This window comes from Mustela nivalis (assembly GCF_964662115.1).
Source record: "Mustela nivalis genome assembly, chromosome: X".
In the NCBI taxonomy this organism is placed as follows: domain Eukaryota; kingdom Metazoa; phylum Chordata; class Mammalia; order Carnivora; family Mustelidae; genus Mustela; species Mustela nivalis.
In genome coordinates, this window is record NC_139040.1 from 67,289,047 (window position 1) to 67,311,709 (window position 22,663).

The following is a 22,663-nucleotide window of genomic DNA, read 5'->3' on the forward strand; positions in this document are numbered from 1 at the left end:
CTTCTTGAATGTCCCTGAAAGGCAACATTCATGGAGAAACCTGTTGAGGAAAAAGCTGGCTGGTACCATTTCCTTCCTCCATCCCCCAGCATAAACACAGAGCCACTGGCTGTAAACAGCCATGCAGATACTGAATACCCAACCCCTTGCATTACAGTGGAACTGCCTTTCTCAAGCACATTTTCCTCTGTCCCAACACAGCTGGCTCCTCCCCCAGAAGACCAGCACAAAAGACTGCCCACACCACATGTCCCAAACAGAGAGTTTTACGGGGCCTCAGTTCTCACGTAAGCGGTGTCAGGTCTCATTTCACAAGAGGACTAGAGCACACCAGTTAAAACTCATCACATTCAATCCAGGGAGGAAACAATATCCACAGAAGGCAAGGAGAGCCTCTGCAGATGACAAGCCAGAAGGATAGAGCAATAGCAGACACAATAGTAGAGCACACACAATACACACAGAAATTTGCCAAGCCAGAAGGGAGAGGTATGATATATCCAAATTGCTACATGGGGAAAATCTGCAGCCAAGAATACTCTATCCATCAAGGCTATCATTCAGAATAGAAGGAGAGAGAAAGAGATTTCCAGTCAAACAAAAACTAAAGGAGTTCATGACTATTAAACCAGCCCTTCAAGAAATATTAAAGGGGGACACTTTGAATAGAAACGAGAGACCAAAAGTGATGGGATAAAGGCAGGGAACAAAAAAGGCAGTAAAAAATAAATAGTTCTGTAAAAAATCATTCAAGGAACCCATTTTAAAAAGGATATAAAATATAATAACTTGGACTTAAAATGTGTGGAGTAGAGGAGAAAAGAATGGGTTCAACCGTAATTGAACATCAAGTTACTATAGAGTGCTGCTTGCAAAAGAGGTTATATACAAACCTAAGGATAACCATATATCAAAGACCACTCATAAATTCAAAGAATACAGAGAAAGAAATCCAAATATATCACTAAAGAAAATCAACAACACAAGAAAGACAAGAGAGGATCAGAGAAAATATACAGAAACAGGCAAAAAGTAATAAAATGGCATTAAGTACATATCTATCAATAATTACTGTGAATGTAAATGTACTAAATACTCCAATCATAAGACATAGGGTCTCAAATGGATTAAAAAAAAAAAGCCCATCTATATGCTGTCTACAAGAGATACATTTTAGACCTACAGACACCTACAGAATGAAAGTGAAGGGATAAAGAAGTATTTATCATGCAAATGGATGTTAAAAGAAAGCCAAAGTAGCAAACTTTGGACAAACTAGATTTTAATAGACACACTAAGAAGAGACAAAGAAGGGCACTATATAATCACAAAGGGGCAATCCAACAATAGGATATACAAATTATAAGTATTTATGCCCCCATTATGGGATCATCAAAATATATAAAAATATTTAATAATAAGCATAAAGGAACCCATTGATAACACAATAATAGTAGGGGACTTTTACGCCACACCCACACCAATGGATAGAGCATATAAACAAAATCTACAAGGAAAAAAATGGCTTTGAATGACACACTGGGCCAGTTGGACTTATCATATCTATTCAGAACATTCCATCCTAAAAAAAGCATTCTTTGCAAGTGCAAATAGAACATTCTCCAGAATTAATCACATAATAGGCCACAGAACAGGCCCTAACAAATACAAGAAGCTTGAAGGCATACCTGCACCTTTCGTGACCACAATGCTATGAAAGTAGAAGTCAAAAACTGGAAAGATCACAAATACAGGGAGGTTAAATAACACCCTACTAAACAATGAATGTGTCAATCAGGAAATAAAAGAAATAATTTAAAAACACATGGAAACAAATGAAGATGAAAACACAATGGTCCAAAACCTTTGGGATGCAGCAAAAGCATTCATAAGAGGGAAGTTTATAGTAATACAGGCCTATTTCAAAAAACAAGAAAAATCTCAAACAGCCTAAACTTACACCTAAAGGAGCTAGAAAAAGAACAAAAAACAAAGCCTAAAGCCAGAAGGAGGGAGGAAATAATGAAGATTAGAGCAGAAATAACAACCAAGGGGCACCTGGGTGGCTCAGTGGGTTAAAGCCTCTGCCTTCGGCTCAGGTCATGATCCCAGGAACCTGGGATGGAGCCCCGCATCGGGCTCTCTGCTCAGCAGGGAGTCTGCTTCCCTCTCTCTCTCTCTGCCTGCCTCTGACTACTTGTGATCTCTGTCAAATAAATAAATAAAATCTTTAAAAAAAAAAACCAACGGCACAGAAATATAATTATAATAGAATATTATGAGAAACTATATACCAATAAGTTGGACAACCTAGAAGAAATGAATAAATTCCTAGAAACATATAAACTACCAAAGCTGAAACCATAAGAAATAGAAAAGTTGAATAGACTAATAACCAGCAAAGAAATTGAATCAGGAATCAAAACTCCCAACAAACAGAAGTCCAGGACAAAATGGATTTACAAGCAAATTCTACCAAACATTTAAAGAAGAGTTAATACCTATTCTTCTCAAACTATTCAAAATATACAAGAAGAAGGAAGACTTCCAAATTCATTCTATGAAGCCTGCACTACCCTGATACTATCACCAGATAAAGACTCCACAAAAGAAGAGAACTACAAGCTAATATCAGTGATGAACATAGATGCAAAAATCCTCAACAAAATACTAGCAAACCCAACCTAAAAATACATTTAAAAAATCATTCACCGGGGCACCTGGGTGGCTCAGTGGGTTAATCCTCTGCCTTCGGCTCGAGTCATGATCCCAGGGTCCTGGGATCGAGCCCCACATCGGGCTCTCTGCTCAGTGGGGAGCCTGCTTCCCTTCCTCTCTCTCTGCCTGCCTCTCTGCCTACTTGTGATCTCCGTCTATCAAATAAATAAATGAAATCTTAAAAAAAAAAAATCATTCACCATGGTCAATTTGGATTGATTCCTGGATTGCAAGGCTAGTTCAATATTTGCAAATGACATATCACTTTAAAAAAGAAAGGATGGTACTGGTAAAGGTTAAATGTTTGAATTTATTTTAGAGAACACTTTCTCTACTTTTGACCTATTTCTACTCTTTCCGCATCTATGATCTGTTTGATAATTCATCTGTATGGTAAACTTAGACAAGATAATTTTAGCTTTGTTGATTGTAGCTGTGTATGTGGGAATTGGACTTCTTGATTACTTAAGAAGTAAAGTTTTAAAAGAATGGGCATCCAGCTTCCAAGGGACACATTTTTCTCATAAACAAATAGATTACAGGAATATTTGCTAACAAGTTTATATCTTTACTTGGCTTGTTTGTTTAATATAGTTGTCATAATATAGTCAAGTCAACTGCAGTTACTTCTATAATAATGGTAATTAGATCACATATAGTAAACAAACAATAAATTCTTACATGTGAGAAATAAGTAGATTGTGAATTTGTGAATTTTAATCTAAAATAAATGTGTAACTATGGAATGATGGGATGATTGTCAACATAAACAACATGGCTTTAAAAATATGTATTTTAGTTATAAAATGAAGAAGTCATCTCTGAAGTTACTGATGGGTTCTATTCTCTTTTATTCCAATGCCTAGAATTATGAAAGGAACAATTTAGTGATATAAAAGCATGGTAGAAAGTATTATCCAGTTAATATGAAAAGTTTGCCAAATCATGTACTTAACAGGTCTACTATTATATTTGTTTTCTAGTGAATTTGCTGCTACACCATTTAAAATTTGGTGGTGTTTTGTGGTTCTTTATATTTCTATTGTCTTCTGTATTCATAATGAAATTTATAATATACAGGAAAAAATAAATCTTGCTGAAATGCAAAAAAAAAAAAAAAAAGAAAGGATGGAGGCACCTGGGTAACTCAGTCAGTTAACATTCTGACTCTTGATTTTAGCTCAGATCAAGATTGCATCGTGAGGTTGGGTCCTGCATCAGGCTCCATACTGGACGTGGAGCCTGCTTAAGATTCTCTCTTTCCCTCTCCCTCTGCCCCTCCCCTCCCTCTAAAAAAAAAAAAGGAAGGATAAGAACAAAATGATCATTTCAACATATGCAGAAAAAGCATTTGACCAAGTACAACATCCATTCATGATAAAAAAAAAAAAAAAACCCTCAACAAAGTTGATTTAGATGGAATATACCTCAACATAATAAAAGCCATATTTGAAAAAAAAATAGATATCATCCTCACTGGGGAAACACTGAGATCTTTTCCTCAGTGGTCAGGAACAAGGATGTTCACCTTACCATTTTCTTCAACATAGTACTATAAGTCCTAGCCACATCAGTCAGACAACCCAAAGGAATAAAAGCATCTATATCAGCAAGGAAGAAGTCAAACTGACCCAAAAGATCCCACCAAAAAACTGCTACAAGTGATAAATTAATTCAGTCAACTCACAGGATACAAAATCAATGTCCAGAAATCTGTTGCATTTCTATATACCAATTATGAAGAAGCAGAAAGAGAAATTAAGGAATCAGTCTCATTTACAGTTGTACAAAAAACAAAAAGATACCTAAGAAAACCTAAAAAAAAAAAAAAAAAGAGGGCAAAGACCTCTACTTTGAAAACTGTAAAACACTGATGAAAGAAATTGCCGATGACACAAACAAATAGAAAGACATTCCATGATCATGGATTAGAAGAAGAAATATTGTTAAAATGTTTTTACTTCTTAAAACAATCTACACATTTCATGCAACCCTATCAAAATACCAGCAATATTTTTCAAAGAGCTAGAATAATCCTAAAATTTGTAGGGAACCAGAAAAGACCCCAAATAGGCAAAGCAATCTTGAAAAAGAAAACCAAAGCAGGAGACATCACAATTGTGGGCTTGAAATTATATTACAAAGCCGTAGTGATCAAAACAGTATCATAATGGCAGAAAAAAATAGACACATAGATCAGTAGAGCAGAATAGGAAACCCAGAAAAGACCCCACAACTATATGGTCAATTAATCTTCAACAAAGCAGAAAAGAATATCCAATGGGAAAGACAGAGTCTCTTCAACAAATGTTGTTGGGAAAACTTGGCAGCGATGTGCAAAAGAATGAAACTGGACCACTTTCTTACAAAATAAATTCAAAATGAGTTAAAGACCGAATTTTGAGACCTGAAACCATAAAAACCCTAAAAGAGAATATAGGCAGCAACTTCTCTCTTTTTTTTTTTCACACTTTTTAAGTAAGCTGCATGTCAAATGTGGGGTTTTAACTCACCACCCCAAGATCAAGAGTCACATGCTCTACTGACTGAGCTAGCCAGGTGCCCCATGCAGGAATTTCCTTGACATCAACATTAGAAACTTCTTTATAGATATGTCTCCTGAAGCAAGAGAAACAAACACTGAAACTATATCACTTGACATCAACATTAGAAACTTCTTTATAGATATGTCTCCTGAAGCAAGAGAAGCAAAAGCAAAAATAAACACTGAAACTATATCAAAATAAAAGGCTTCTTCACAGTGAAGAAAACAATCAACAAAACTAAAAGGCAACCTACAGAATGGGAAAAGACACTCGCAAATGACATATCTGATAAAGAGTTAGTATCCAAAATATATAAAAACCAACACAACTCAACACCTAAAGAACAAATAATCCAATTAAAAATGGGCAGAGGGCTTGAATATACATTTTACCAAAGAAGATATCCAGATGGCCACAGACATATGAAAAGATGCTCAAATCACTCATCAGGGAAATACAAACCAAAACTACAATGAGATACCACCTCACACTAGTCGAATGGCTAACATCAACAGGGAACAACAGGTGTTGGCGAGCATGTGGAGAAAGGGGAACCCTCTTGCACTGTTGGTGGAAATGCAAACTGGTACAGCCAGTTTGGTAAACAGTATGGATTTTCATCAAAATGTTAAACATAGGGATGCCTGGGTGGCTCAGTGGGTTAAAGCCTCTGCCTTCGGCTCAGGTCATGATCCCAGGGTCCTGGGATTGAGACCTGCATCAGGCTCTCTGCTCAGCAAGGAGCCTGCTTCCTCCTCTCTCTCTGCCTGCCTCTCTGCCTACTTGTGATCTGTCAAATAAATAAGTAAAATATTTTTTTAAATGTTAAACATAGAACTACCCTGTAACCCAGCAATCACACTACAAGTTATTTACCCCCAAAATTTAAAAAAAAAAATACTAATTGAAAGGGACACATGTACCCTAGTGTCTATAGAAGCATTATCTATAATAACCAAAGTATGGAAACAGTCCAAGTGTCCATCGACTGATGAATGGGTCAAGAATATGTGGTATATGTATATATGCAATGGAATATTAGTTGGTCATAACAATGAATGAAATCTTGCCCTTTGCAATGACATGGACAGAGATAAAGTACTACGCTACATGAAATAAGTCAGTCAGAGAAAGACAAATACCATATGTTTTTACTTAGGTGGGATTTAAGAAACAAATGAGCAATGCAAAAAAGAGAAAGAAACAGACTCAAGTACAGAATGGAAACTGATGGTTATCAGAGGGGAGGTAGAGTGATAGGTTAACTAGATGATAGGAATTGAGGAGTGTTCTTGTCATGATGAGCACACCAGGTTATTTATGGAATTGAGTTATTATATTGCACACCTGAAACTAATATAACTATGTTAGCTAACTGGAATTAAAATAAAACTTTTTAAAAATGCAAATAAAGAATGAAACCATGTAAGATTTAAACCCAAACATTCAGTAATTATGTTAAATGTAAATGGACTAAATGTTTCAGTTAAAAGAGATTTGTCAAACTGGATTATAAGGTAAAACCCAACTTTATGCTACATAAAAGAGTCTTACCAGAAGTATAAGGATACAAATTGAAAATAAAAGGATATTGGGGCACCTGGGTGGCTAGTGGGTTAAGCCTCTGCCTTCAGCTCAGGTCATGATCCCAGAGTCCTGGGATCAAGCCCTGCATTGGGCTCTCTACTTGTTGGGGAGCCTGCTCCCCACCCCCTCCGCCTGCCACTCTGCCTACTTGTGGTCTCTGTCTGTCAAATAAATGAATAAAATCTGTATAAAGAAAAGGATATAAAACAATATTCCATGCAAATAGTAAACAAACTGAAGCTGATGTAACTATGCTAATGTCAAAGTATACAAAAGGCAAGAAATATTAGTAGAAACAATGAAAAACATTTTATGGTAGTAAAGGGTCAATTAAACAGGAGCTATCTTTTTTTTTAAGATTTTATTTATTTATTTGACAGACAGAGATCACAAGTAGGCAGAGAGGCAGGCAGAGAGAGAGGAAGGGAAGCAGGCTCTCTGCTGAACAGAGAGCCCGACGCAGGGCTCGATCCCCAGACCCTGGGATCATGACCTGGGCTGAAGGCAGAGGATTAACCCACTGAGCCACCCAGGTGCCCCTAACAGGAGCTATATTAATTTTTAATTTTTATTTATATAATAGCATAACCTCAAAATATACATAGCCCCCAAAAAGAGAAAAACTACTTACGAATAACGCGTGGATTAAAGGAGAAATGAGAAGATGAGGATTTAGAGATCATTTTCAACTAAATGTATGCATGGGTGTTTTAACATTTATAAATCAATCAATATATCCCAACACAAAGAGAGAATAATGGAGAAAAAAATGTGAGCATTTCAATAGATGCAAAAAATTGGTAAATTTTAATAGCCATTCATATAAAAATATTATAGGAGTCAAAGGAAACTTCCTTAAATGTTATTAATAAGGGATATATTCTGAAAACCTAACATCACACTTAGTGGTAAAATATTAAAAGTTTTCTCACATTAACCCCATTTCAGACATCAATAAGATGTCTGAAATGCTCACCACCACCATTTCCTTTTGGTATTGTACTGGTGTGTATAGCCAGTGGAGCAAGGCATGAATGTTCATAGAAGCTTTATTTATAATAACAGAATATGGGGGGGGCTCAAATGTCCATCAACAAGTGAATGGACAAATAATGATACATTCATACTCTGGAATATTATCAGCAATGAAAACAAATGAATCAGTTGTATATACACCAATATGAATGAATCTCATAGATAAGATGTTGAGTGAAAGAAACCAGATACAAAAAGTACAAATTTTATGATTTTATTAATATAAAGCTAATAAATGTTCCTACTTATTTATGGTGATTGATGTTTGAATGTGGTTAATGTGGAAGCTGGGGGATGTCAATAACTGGAAAGGGGCACAAGGGAGGCTTCCCATAGTGCTGATAATGTTCCATATCCTTTTTTTTTTTAATGGTTTATAAACATATATTTTTATCCCCAGGGGTACAGGTCTGTGAATCACCAGGTTTACACACTTCACAGCACTCACCAAAGCACATACCCTCCCCAATGTCCATAATCCCACCCCGTTCCCCCAAACCCCCTCCCCCCAGCAACCCTCAGTTTGTTTTGTGAGATTAAGAGTCACTTATGGTTTGTGTCCCTCCCAATTCCATCTTGTTTCATTTATTCTTCTTCTACCCACTTAAGCCCCCATGTTGCATCACCACTTCCTCATATCAGGGAGATCATATGATAGTTGTCTTTCTCTGCTTGACTTATTTCGCTAAGCATGATACGCTCTAGTTCCATCCATGTTGTCGCAAATGGCAAGTTTTCATTTCTTTTGATGGCTGCATAGTATTCCATTGTGTATATATACCACATCTTCTTGATCCATTCATCTGTTGATGGGCATCTAGGTTCTTTCCATAGTTTGGCTATTGTGGACATTGCTGCTATAAACATTCGGGTGCACGTGCCCCTTTGGATCACCACGTTTGTATCCTTAGGGTAAATACCCAGTAGTGCAATTGCTGGGTCATAGGGCAGTTCTATTTTCAACATTTTGAGGAACCTCCATGCTGTTTTCCAGAGTGGCTGCACCAGCTTGCATTCCCACCAACAGTGTCAGGATATAAAATCAATGCACAGAAATCAGTTGCATTTCTCTACACCAACAACAAGACAGAACAAAGAGAAATTAAGGAGTCAATCCTTTTTTTTTTTTTTAAGATTTTATTTATTTGACAGACGGATCACAAGTAGGCAGAGAGGCAGGCAGAGGGAGAGGAACGGAAGCAGGCTCCCCACTGAGCAGAGAGCCCCACACAAGGCTGGATCCCAGGACCCTGAGATCATGACCTGAGCCGAAGGCAGAGGCTTTAACCCACTGAGCCACCCAGGTGCCCCCATATCATTTTTTTAATGTTCAATTAGCCAACATGTAGTACAACATCAGTTTTTGATGTAGTGTTCAATGATTCACAGTTGCATATAACACCCGGTGCTCATCACCACATGTGCCCTCTTTAATACCGACCACCCAGTTACCCCATCCCTCCACCCCCTCCCTTCTGTAAACTTCAGTTTGGTTCCTGGAGTCCAGAGTCTCTCATGGTTTGTCTCCTTCTTTAATTCCATATCTTGATTTGTGTTGTGTGTTTATTATATAAAAATTCATTAATTTTTAAATTTAAGATTTATATACTTAACTTCATGCATATTATATGATAAGAAATTACCCCAAAAAATACTCTAGTGTCCAGTGTTTAATGAAAAGATCAACATAACATGGTATGCACATACAATGAAAAATTTTTCAGCCTTGACAAAGAATTAAATTCTGACACATAGTACAGAATGGATGAACCTTGAAGATATTATCCTAAATGGAATAAGCCAGTCACAAAAAGACAAATATTTATGATTCCACATATATGAGGTACCAAGAGAAGGCAAATTTTTTTTTAATTCTTTTTTTTTTAAGATTTTATTTATTTGACAGAGAGAGATCACAGTAGGAGAGAGGAAGGGAAGAGATCACAGAGAGAGGAAGGGAAGCAGGCCCCCTGCTGAGCAGAGAGCCTGATGTGGGACTCGATCCCAGGACGCTGAGATCATGACCTGAGCCGAAGGCAGCGGCTTAACCCACTGAGCCACCCAGGCGCCCCAAGAGAAGGCAAATTTATAGATACAGAAAGAATGGTGATTGCCAGGGACTGGCAAGAAGAGAACATGGAGAGTTATTGTTTAATGGGTACATTTTCAGTTTGGGAAGATGAAGAAGTTCTAAAGTTGGGTGGTGGTGATAGCTGTACAACATTGTGAATGTACTTAATGCCACTTATTAAAAATGATTAAAATGGGACACCTGGATGGCTCAGTTGGTTAAAGCATCTGCCTTGGGCTCAGGTCATGATCTCAGGGTCCTGGGACTGAGCCCTGTGTTAGGCTTTCTGCTCAGTGGGGAGTCTGCTTCTCCCTTTGCCCCTCCCCCTGCTGATGCTCACTTGCGTGCGCTCTCTCTCTCTCTCTCTCTCAAATAAATAGAAGATTTATTTTAAAAAAATAAAAATGGTTAAAATGGTAATGTATATTTTACTACAATAAAAAAAGGAACAAAATAGAAGGAGCAGTGGATAAACCTGATTGTGATATCAATCTAAGGTAAAATGTGTGCTTTCCAGAGTGGATCCTAGAATATGACCAAAGCATTGACAGGTCTCTGGCTCTGTTCCTAAAAGTGAAGCAGCACTAAAAATGTGCATCTTTGATAAGTTTCATACTTAGGATAAAGCAGGGGCAATAATAAAATCCCCAAGAAAAATGTGTTCCAATTTTTAAAAAGTGATAAAGTTCTGTCAGTACTAACATGAAATGATATTCAATATATTTTGGGGAAAAGGAGTTTGAGAACAAGCTCTTTGTGTATAGTACTCTCCTATGTTATACAGCATATCCTGTGTTATAAAAGGGGGAAAAGTGTGAATAAATAAAGTATTTCTTCATTATAAGAGGTATTGATGTAATAATTGCCTTTTGAAAGACAAGAAATTCAACTACATGTAACATAAACATTAATTATCAGATAGATTCTCATTTCAGATTCTAATGCTAAACTATAAAAAAGAAGACATACTCAGGGAAGTAAGGTATGTGTGTATGTGTGTGTGTGTGTGTACATACATACACACATACATGATATTTAGACACACGAACACATTCTGTTTAAACTTTCATTAAAATTATGTGTTTTATAGCTGTCTGATAGTTCATGTATTCCCTTTCTTAAGTTTTCAGAAATGTTCCTCTGCCAAGTGAATTTTACTCTGTGTATAAGTTTCATTCCACAAAACTTCCTATGAGACATAATCATATTAAATACTTTTACTTATTTGGATAAGATGTGTTGTTCATTGAATTAAAATATGTTAGTACTATGCAATTAAAGGAGATCAAGATAAAATCATTTCCATTTTTCAGTTTAGTATGCCATCTTTAAGTTGATGAGGTTTTGTTTAGCTTTATTGAAGCATAGTTTACATTAATGTTTGATAGTATGGCTTTTGCAAGTTTTCGTGGGACTTAAGGAAATTCAGCATATAAATATCAGTAATAGAATTCTATATTTCATAGAACTATTAATTTTCATGTGTATTCTTTTCTCTCATATATAAGACTGTGTGACTTCTTTATAAGAGCATAAAGTCCTTTAAGAACAGAGATAATTGCATACTCTTTCTCTTAGAAAGTGGTTTGTATGGCCTTGTATGTGACATGGACACTAACTTTAAGACACAGAACTTAGTTTGTTCAAGCAGAAAGTCTAAACCTAATACAAAAAAAACCCTATTTGTTGATTGGATTTGTGCCCTAGAAAGATCTTGAGCATTTCTCAATTCAATCTCAGGATGCAACAGTAGAATGAAACTCAGTGGACGACCATACAGGCATATGGGAGTTCTTGGAACTTCAAAACTCTATGATATTCGGAAAACTATCTTCACCTTTACTCCACAGGTGGGTGGAATGAGCTTTAGTATGAATTGAGATGAATGGAAGTGAAACAGAAACATTACAGAAATAAAACATTTATTAGAGTTAGAACAAGTATTAAGGTTCATGGGGCCTTGCCCATATTAAGTTGCTTAATAAATATTTGTTGAGTTGGACTGAATTGGAGTTGTAGCACCAAATAATGCCAGATGATTATGGCTACCAAGAGTAGTCCTGGCTGTTGCAGAAACAGTGACTAGGGATTTTATAAATGTTGGAGTACTTTAAAAAGTACTCCTTTTAAATGTTAAAAATTCAGACTGTATTTGCCCTTTATTAACAAAATATAATATTTTTTATTTAGCTACTGAATTATGTGTTCTCTTTGTTTAGGGTAGGGGCCCTTTTTACATGCCTGGAAATCATTCAAACAAAAATGTCAGTACTGTTTTAGCCATGGTTATACACATTATTGGCCTGATATTTATTAGCCACATTACATCAATAAGCCAAATTATATGTGTGCATAAGAAACTATTTTCTGGACCGAAAGCTGAAACTCCCCATTTGTCATCATAAATCTGAAATTGTGCTGCTGAGGTATAGACAGAAGAGTAATGGACTACAGATCATATTTCTGGCCTTGCTATTTGCTAGCCATGTGACTTTGTTAATCTATTTAGTGTCACTTGGCCTTATTTTCATCTATTAAAAGAGAAGCCCTGACTCATTTGTTATATAATGAACTAAAATTTTGTACTCGAAAACACTTTGTAAACTACTACACTGTAAAAATGCCAAAAACTATTATATGTACCAATGGACTATCAGATTCTTTGGAAAGGACGAGGCACTAAAAGTTGAGGATATTGTTGCCTCTGTGACATGTTCTATAGCCCTGTGAATATGTGAGTACTTTAAAATATTACTGGACAGTTGTAAGAGCAAATTATTCTGAGATGTCATTTTTCCTCTTTTTCTCAGTTTATAGACCAGCAACAGTTCTACCTGGCTCTGGACAACAAGATGATAGTAGAAATGCTTAGAACAGATCTCTCCTACCTCTGTAGCCGCTGGAGGATGACAGGCCAACCCACCATCACCTTTCCTGTCTCACATACCATGCTTGGTAAGGTTGTATGAGGCAAGAAACAAACGTATTTTTGGAATAAATCATGTGGTTAGCCCTTCAAATGCTTAGAGTCACTGGAGAGCTACTCATTATCATTTGTTCTTTCAATAGTTATATATTAGTCCGTATTTTGTGCCAGGCACTTATTTAAGCACTTGGGATACAAAGGGTGAATAAGTTAGATGAAGTTTCTGCTCTCATGGGGCTTATGTTTTAAAATAAATATGTAACATGAACCAGTGCACAAGAATATACCAGATGGTTTGAGGGCTATAATTAAAAAAATGTAACAGAATAACTTGGGGGCTACCTGGGGACTAATCGGTTTTTAGGTCAATTTTGCCAAAACGTTATTAATGCAATTCAGCTTAAAGATAGTAATAATACATTCTCCATTTGTCTTATTCCAGTGGAGCATCAAGATTTTATAGATGAGTTCCCAGGCTTATCCTTCCAAAGCTTGCCTAACTGAAGCAGTAAAATTTAACAGGGAGAAGTGAACAGGCCTTCAGTTTATCTTTCCCTTATTGGCTGGGCTTCCTGACATTGCCTATTTGAAACTAGGTGAAAGGATTTATTATTTTCTCAGTTCCTGGAGAACTAGAGCCAATACTGAAGCTCTGCTTCCTTTCTGTGTCTTTGCAATCACTTCCAAAAGCCTGTTTGTACTGCCAGAGTACATAGAATTCCTTTTCATTAGAGAAGAATCCCTTCTCATAAATCATTCAATGTCCAGTCAGACTGTTAGGGATATTGGTCACATCTCTAAAGTGATTCAAAAACAGAGAAGTGTAGAAAGTAGGGTAGTCTTTCTTCTTTTTGATTTTCTTCTTTTTGATTTTCTTCTTTATTTAAGCCAATTAACAAGTCTCTCATTAATAAACACTATATTCCCAGAATTGTCTTGAGAAAGTATAGAGTCTAATTGGAGAGGCAAAGCTGATACAGAGAAATAATATAAAACAATTGAAGACAGCTTATAAAGAAGTGCCAAACCATTATATTAGTATTTTAAAATGAAGGTGATCACATTGTTAAAGAGAATTTCTTGATTGAGGTGGGACTTATCAAGGCTTCTGGGGATGGGTAGAATTCATACAGAGGACGAAGAAGGAAAGGCACTTTAGGTAAGGGGAAAATACCATGAATGATACCTAAAGACAGGGATGAGCTTGACTTGTGAGTACACAGTGGAGAGGCCAGCCTGCACAGAGTGGCTTTGCATGTTGGAGTATAATTATCAACAAAATTGGATGAGATGAGGTCAGATTGTGAAGGCATTGAAAGTAAGCTGAGGTATCTAATGAGATTTTCTCAGAAGTCTGAAATTATCAAAAAGTTTTTGAGCAAGGAGTGACATGATGAAAGTGGTATTTACAGAATATTGATTTGATGACAGTATACATTGTAGTGAGGAGAATTTGATATCAGAGAATAATCTAGGTTTGAGATAATGAGAAGATACATTGGATTGGTGGTAATAACAATAGAGTGGGAAAGAAAAAATATGGGAGTCATTTTAGACAACACCTGCAAGTCAAACATTGGCTAACTAGATATGGGATATGAATCAAGGTGATGTGAAGATTTAGAGACTAGGTCAATAATGCTGCCATGGATAGAAGCAGAGAAATTCTATAGGAAGATGCCAATTGTAAAGGGACAAATGGAATTTATGATGACAAAGACATTTCAAAATTGAAATATCTAACAGATAGGGTGAGATACACAACCATAGCTTGGGAAGAAAAATAAAACTAAAGATATAGATTTAAATCACAAAGTTTTGATACTTGGTACTTGGTCACACAACAGAAACAGCAGTTATAATAGCAGTAGTAACTACAATATTTCTTGATCATTTTCTTTGTGCTAGGCACTGAGCTAAGTGCTTTCAATGCATCATTTTGAAATCTCTACAATTATATTCAGGTAGGTAGTATTAATAGCCCCATTTTATAGAGTCACAAAGCTTATAACAGTCAGGCCTCTAACCAGGTCTGTCGGTCCCCAAAGCCTACATTACCAACAGCTCTGTGTTTTTGTCAGTGACAATTTTGTACTGGTGAAATGAGAATGAATATGCTAGTGATCACATTAAAATCAATTAGTTAGGGGCACCTGGGTGGCTCAGTGGATTAAGCCTCTGCCTTCAGCTCAGGTCATGATCTCAGGACCCTGGGATTGAGCCCCAAATCATCATCGCATCATCAGGCTCTCTGCTCAGCAGTGAGCCTGCTTCCCCCTTTCTCTGCCTGCCTCTCTGCCTGCTTGTGATCTCTCTCTCTCTCTCAAATAAATAAATAAAATCTTTTTTTAAAAATATGAATTAGTTAAATTATCATGATAAAGATTTCCAAAATACATATAAGACCAAAATCTACCTAAATGCTACTTACAAAAGATATCCCTAAGATTATACAGGAAAAACAGAAAATAAAGGACTGTGTAAAGATAAATCATGTAAATGCTAACAAAAAGAAAGCATTGGTGACAACACTATTAAAAACAGTAAATATAATTCAAGACACACGTCAGTAAAAGGGACAGGAAGGATATTTTATATTGATAAGAGTTACAGAGACAAAAAGCAGAATCAGATCTATAAATACTGATTAAAAACTGATGGTTGCCAGTAGGGATGGGGTTGGGGGATTGGACAAAATGGGTGAAAGGGAGAAGGAGATATAGGTTCCCAGTTATGGAATGAATAAGTCATGGGAATCAAAGGTACAGCATAAGGGGTTCAGACAATGATATTGCAATAGCAATGTAATGGGACAGATGGTAAGTACACTTGGGGTGAATATAGCATAATGTATAAACTTGTCAAATCACTGAGTTGTACACATGACACTAATGTAACATTGTGCATCAACCATACTCAAAAAGGGAGTTACAGTATAGCAAGATGATATAATAGTTTTAAACTTTTATTTATACAATATCAATGAAGTGTATAAAGCAGATATTTAGGAAAACTTAAAGACAATATGATAAAACCATTGTTCAGTCATAGTGGGAAACCATAACATATTTATATCAGAATGTCACAGATCAATTGTAAAAAAAATAATAAAATATATAGAGGGTTAACAAGCCTGATTTTTGTATTTATGGGTATATATAAAACCATATCCAAAAAGAATACACAAAGGATGTTTATTTTTTAAAAAGTAGAAATCATATAGATGATATTGCCAGACAGGCATAAAACTAACACAAGAGTAATTTTGAAAAATCTGACCATGAAGAAATTAATTTTTTTTACAAATGATTCTTAAAGAGGACATCAAATATGAAATTAGTGTTTTAAAATAAAAAATAATACTTATCAAAACTTAAGAGATTTGACTGGAGTCATCTTTGGAAACTTTCATATCTGTAAACACTTTGGGGCAAAAAAAGGAGTTCCAGTTTTCAGACAAAATGTAGTAGACTCACTTCGCCCTATCTCTCCTGCTAAGTACAGTTAAAAACCCTGGACATTATCTATAAAACAAATGTAAGAAAACTCTGAAAGAAGGGAGACTGGCTAGGGACTTTGCACCTGAGAAATGACAAAACAGTGAGTATTTCTGTCTCATATATTCTGGACTGGATGCCGGAGAAATTTTTATCCCAGAAATCCAAATGGTGCAGGTTTTAAAAGGCCCAAGAAAAACCTTTCTCTTCTAGCCAAAGTAACGGGAGAGGGGCAAACTAGCCAGACGAAAACTTTCAGACAGTAACTGTCCTCCTCTAGTCAAAACCATAGAAAAATACTGCAGCCCCACCCCACTCCTATAACTAAAGACTGAGTCCCCAAAAGAGACCCTAGACTTCTACCTTCACAGAGCTGTGAAGAAGCACCCCTCTTCTTCCTTAGGGGTAGTGTCTGAGAAGTGCTAGTGAGCAGCTTAGACTTTCATCCTTGCCCAACAATAGAGGAACCTCCTTCCACACCCACTATCAATAACAAGGCAGTGCTCCCTTACTTGCTGCACAGTATCAGAAGAGACCTGCTGAGTCAGAAGATTCAGTATGATCCAAAGTCTCATAAGATGATAACCCATATTTCCAGAATACAGTAGAAATCACTTTTATACCAATATCCAAGAAAATCTTAACTTCAATGAGAAAAATTGATCAGCAAACACCAAAACCAAAATAATGGTTGTTGGAACTGTGACAAAGATTTTAAGGAGTCATCATAGAAATAGCTTAACAAGAAATTATGACTGCACTCCTCTTGAAACTTGAAAGTGGGTAGTCTCAACAAAGAAATAGAAATCCTCAGCAAAGAAATTGAAGATAGAAAGAATCAAAAGAAAGGTTTAGAACTGAAAATGACAATAACTAAAATGAAAAACTCACTAAATAAGCTCAGTAGCCAAAAAGAGATGATAGAGTGAACTTGAAGATGTAATTATAGAGCACCAGGAGGAATTAAGATGTATGGAAGAAATTTACAATCAAGAAATATAAATAAAGAAATGCAATTAAAGCAAGAGAAAGACTGACATAGAAGGGAAAAGAGATGAAGATTGGTCGATAGGAAATGGAAGAACAAATGAGACATTAAGGAGAAGCAAGTTATAGCCAGATGGCCTACAAGGATCTAAGAAAAGGAGACATGGGAATGGGTGGTGGAGAAACAAAGAACATAGGAGAGCCCTGTGATTCGGGGGCCCAGAAATTTCTGCCTCTAGATGGTGGTGGTTGGCATAGGTTATGAAGCTAATCCTGGAGTTCCACCAGCCACCATGAATAGCGCCGTGATGGGAAGCAGCATATGTACTTAGCATTTGGGGCAGAGAGGTGTGAGACCTGTGGGTGGACAGGGTCCTCAAGGAATGAGGCCTAGAAATACAGAAGGATGTGGCAGAGGGAGAGAAGAGTATGAAGGCCCAAACAAAAAGCCCTGATTTTAGATGTGTATCTAGGATTTCATTACAATTTGTTCTTGTCATTTCTTTTTTTTAGTAATAAAGCTGCCTTTTTATGGATATTAGCAGTTTATTGACCTAATATTGGTAAATGGTCTGGTTGGACAGGTACAATTATGTAATGCAGTGTTTCAAATGGGAGTTTTTCCTTATTTCTTTTTTTAAATTTTTTATTTAAATTCAGTTAATTAACATATCTTACTAGTTTCAGAGGTAGAGGTCAGTGATTCATTAGTCTTTTTTAATACCTACTGCTCATTACATCACATGCCCTCCTTAATGTCCATCACCCAGTTATCCCTCCCGCCGCATTCCTCCCCTCCAGCAGCCCTCAGTTTGTTTCCTATAGTTAAGAGTCTCTTATGGTTTATCTCCTCTCTAATTTCATCTTGTTTTATTTTTTCCTCTCTTCCCCTATGATTGTTTTGTTTCTTAAATTCCACATATGAGTGAGATTGTATGATAATTGTCTTTCTCTGCTTGACTTATTTTGCTCAGCATAATACCCTCAAGTTCCATGCACATCAGTGTAAATGGTAAGTATTCATCCTTTCTAACAGCTTGAGTAATATTCCATTGTGTGTGTGTGTGTATATATATATATATATATATATATATATATATATATATATCACATCTTTATCCATTCATCTGTCAGTGGACCTCTGGGCTCTTTCCATAGTCTGGCTATTGTGGACATTGCTTCTATAAACATTGTGGGGCAGGTGCCCCTTCAGATCACTACATTTGTATTTTGTGGGTAAATACCTAGGAGTACAATTCATGGATTGTCGGGTAGCTCTATTTTCAACTTTTGGGGAACCTCCATACTGTTTTCCAGAGTGGCTGCACCAGCTTACATTCCCACCAGTATAAGAGGGTTCCCCTTTTCCCACATCCTGGCCAACATCTGTTGTTTCCTGACTTGTTAATTTTAGCCATTCTGACGGCTGTGAGGTGGTGTTTAGCCATTCTGACAGGTGTGTGGTGTTGAGCATTTTTAATGTGTCTCTTCGCCATTTAGATGTCTTCTTTGGAGAAGTGTCTGTTCATGTCTTCTGCCCATTTCTTGATTGGATTATTTGTCCTTTGGGTGTTGGGCTTAACGAGTTCTTTATAGAATTTGGATACTAGCCCTTTATCTGTAAAGTCATTTGCAAACATCTTCTTTCGTTCTGTCAGTTGTCTTCAGGTTTTGTTAACTGTTTCCTTTGCTGTGCAAAAGACTTTTGTCTTGAAGTCCCAATAGTTTATTTTTATCTTTGTTTCCCTTGCCTTTGGATATGTGTCTAGTGAGAAGTTGCTGCAGCCAAGACCACAGAGGTTGCTATCTGGGTTCTCCTCTAGGATTTTGATGGATTCCTGTCTCACATTGAGGTTTTTTATCCATTTTGAGTTTATTTTTGTGTATGGTGTAAGGAAATGGTCCAGTTTCATTCTTCTGCATGTGGCTGTCCAATTTTCCCAGCACCATTTGTTGAAGAGACTGTCTCTTTCCATTGGATATTCTCCCCTGCTTTGTCAAAGATTAGTTGACCGTAGAGTTGAGGGTCCATTTCTGGGCTCTTTATTCTGTTCCATTGATCTATGTGTCTGTTTTTATGCCAGTACCATACTGCCTTGATGATTATAGCTTTAAAATAGAGCTTGAAGTCCGGAATTGTGATGCCACAAGCTTTGGGTTTCTTTTTCAACATTCCTTTGGCTATTCAGGGACTTTTCTGGTTCCATACAAATTTTAGGATTGTTTGTTCCAGCCCTGTGAAAAAAGTTGACGATATTTTGATAGGGATTGCACTGAATATATAGATTGCTCTTGGTAGCATAGACATTTTCACAATATTTGTTCTTCAAATCCATAAGCATGGAATGTTTTTCCATTTCATTGGGTCTTCCTCAATTTCTTTCATAAGTGTTCTGTAGTTTTCTGAGTACAGATCCTTTGCCTCTTTGTTTAGGTTTATTCCTAGGTATCTTGTGGTTTTTGGTGCAAATGTAAATGGGATCAACTCCTTAATTTCTCTTTCTTCTGTCTCATTCATTGCTAGTGTATAGAAATGCAACATCTTTCTGTGAATTGATTTTAGATCCTGCCACGTTGCTGAATTCCTGTATGAGTTCTAACAATTTTTTGGTGGAGTCTTTGGGTTTTCCACATAGAGTATCACGTCATCTGCAGAGAGTAAGTTTGACTTCTTTGCCCATTCAGATGCCCTTTATTTCTTGTTGTTGATTGTACCACAGCTTTCTTTTGATGTCCATTGGCATGATAAATGGTTCTCTAGCCCCTCACTTTCAATCTGGAGATGTCTTTGGGTCTAAAACTAGTCTCTTGTAGGTGGATTTTGCCTTTTTTATCCAATCTGATATTCTGTCTTTTGATTGGGGCATTTAGCCCATTTACATTCAGAGTAGCTATTGAAAGATATGAATTTAATGCCATTGTATTACCTGTAAAGTCATTGTTTCTATATATTGTCTCTGTTCCTTTCTGGTCTGTGTTACTTTTGGGCTCTCTTTGCATAAAGGATCCCTTTTAATATTTCTTGCAGGGCTGGTTTAGTGATCACAAATTCTTATAGTTTTTTGTTTGTCCTGGAAGCTTTTTATCTCTCCTATTTTAAATGACATCCTAGCTGGATAAAGTATTCTTGGCTGCATATTTTTCTCATTTAACACCCTGAATATATCATGCAAGTCCTTTCTGGCCTGCCAGGTCTCTATGCATAAGTCTGCTGCCAATCTAATGTTTCTACCATTGTGGCTTACATACCTCTTGTCCCAAGCTGCTTTCAGGATTTTCTCTTTGTCTCTTGAGATTTGCAAGTTTCACAGTTATATGTCAGGGTGTTCACCTATTTCTATTGATTTTGAGGGGGGTTCTCTGCGCCTCCTAGACTTGAATGCCTGTTCCCTTCCCCAGATTAGGGAAATTCTCTGCTATAATGTGCTCCAGTGTACCTTCTGCCTCTCTCTCTCTCTCTCTTGCCTCTTCTTCTGGGATCCCAATTATTCTAATATTGTTTCACTTTATGGTATCACTTATCTCTCAGATTCTCCCCTTATGATCCAGTAGTTGTTTCTCTCTCTTCTTCTCAGATTACTTATTGTCCATCATTTTTTCTATATTACTAATTCTCTCTTCTGTCTCATCCTAGCAGTTAGAGACTCCATTTTTTATTGCATCTCATTAATAGCCTTTTTTTATTTCAATTTTATTAGATTTTAATTCCTCCTTTTTCTCCAGAAAAGAATTCTCTAATGTCTTCTATACTTTTTTCAAGCCCAGCTAGTATCTTTATAATTACTCTGAACTCTAGTTCCAACATCTTATTTATGTCCATACTGATTAGGCCCCTGGCAGTCAGTACTGCCTTTTGTTCTCTTTTCCAAGGTGAGTTTTTCTGTCTTGTCATTCCTGCAGAGAATTGGTCACTTTTCTATTTGTAGAGTTGCAGCTATTCTTTTCTTAGATCTCTGGTTGAATTCAAGGTGTTCAGAATGATTTGATAGCTGTCTAGCTGAATTCCTGGGACCAGACAAGACTAAGATCACTGACTCCTCTGCATCTTGGACATTGCCCTATTTCCTTTTTTTTAAAAAACTGTATAATGTCCTTCAAGCTAATATACCTTGTGCCGCTAAATTTCCAAAGTGTACCAATTTTTCCAAATAAATAGAAAAATAATTATAAAAATCATAAAATTATAAGAGAATATCAAATTTAATTTTGTAAATCCAGATTAAATTAACAAATTTTCTAGAAAAGTAAATCATATAAGAATAAGCTTAATAAGAGACATGCACAGAATCATGAGAAAAATTATGAAACTAATGAAGAGCATTAAAGGAGATTTTAATTGCTAGAGAGACATACCATGTTGCTAGATGGAAACAGTTAATATTGAGAGGATGTCAATTCTTATTAATCTATCAATTCAGTGCAATTCCAAATCAAAATAAGAACTCAAATTTTTATGAACAAACTGAATCTAAATTTCATATGAAAGAGAAAATGTACAAGAATAATCAGATTTTTTAAAAATTAAAAATGATGGGGCGCCTGGGTGGCTCAGTGGGTTAAGCCACTGCCTTTGGCTCAGGTCATGATCTCAGAGTCCTGGGATCAAATCCCGCATCAGGCTCTCTGCTCAGCGGGGAGCCTGCTTCCTCCTCTCCCTCTGCCTGCCTCTCTGCCTGCTTGTGATCTCTGTCAAATAAATAAATAAAATATTTTAAAAAAATTTTAAATGATGAGAGAAGACAGCCACTCTAATTAAAATAATGATGAAGGTTACAATCCAGATAGAGGCCAAAGAACATTATCGGTAATAGCCAAATCAGGGAAAGAGCCCAAATATCTATCTGCTGATGAATGGATAAAGAAGTTGTAGTAGGTATAGATAGATAGATAGATAGATAGATAGATAGATAGATAGAGGAATATTACTCAGTCATCAAAAAGAATGAAATCTTGGCATTTGCAAGGACATGGTTGGTGCTAGAGAATATAATGTTATGTGAAATAAGTCAGAGAAAGAGAAATACCATATTATTTTTCTCTCATATGTGGAATATAAGAAACAAAACAAGCAAGCATAGGGGAGAAAAAGAGAGAGAGAGAAGCAATCCAAGAAATAGACTCTTAACTGTAGAGAACACACTGATGGTTACCAGAGGGATGTGGGGGCCTGGGTTTATTTAACCCAGGTGACAGGGATTAAGGAGGGCACTTGTCATTATGAGCACTGGGTATTGTATGGAAGTGTTGAATCACTAAATTCTATACCTGAAATTAATATTACACTGTATGTTAACTA

At 36.4% G+C, this 22,663-nt stretch overlaps 1 protein-coding gene across 6 annotated transcripts in view; it reads left to right on the forward strand.

The window, feature by feature from the left end:
* The window catches only part of PHKA1 (phosphorylase kinase regulatory subunit alpha 1), a 147,365-nt gene that overhangs the window by 83,315 nt on the left and 41,387 nt on the right, over positions 1–22,663 (forward strand). For all 6 annotated transcript variants that reach the window (XM_082716133.1, XM_082716130.1, XM_082716131.1 and 3 more), the window contains exons 15-16: positions 11,698–11,807; positions 12,768–12,912. In XM_082716133.1, the coding sequence (XP_082572259.1) occupies positions 11,698–11,807; positions 12,768–12,912 (255 nt within the window). The remainder of the gene's footprint in view (positions 1–11,697; positions 11,808–12,767; positions 12,913–22,663) is intronic.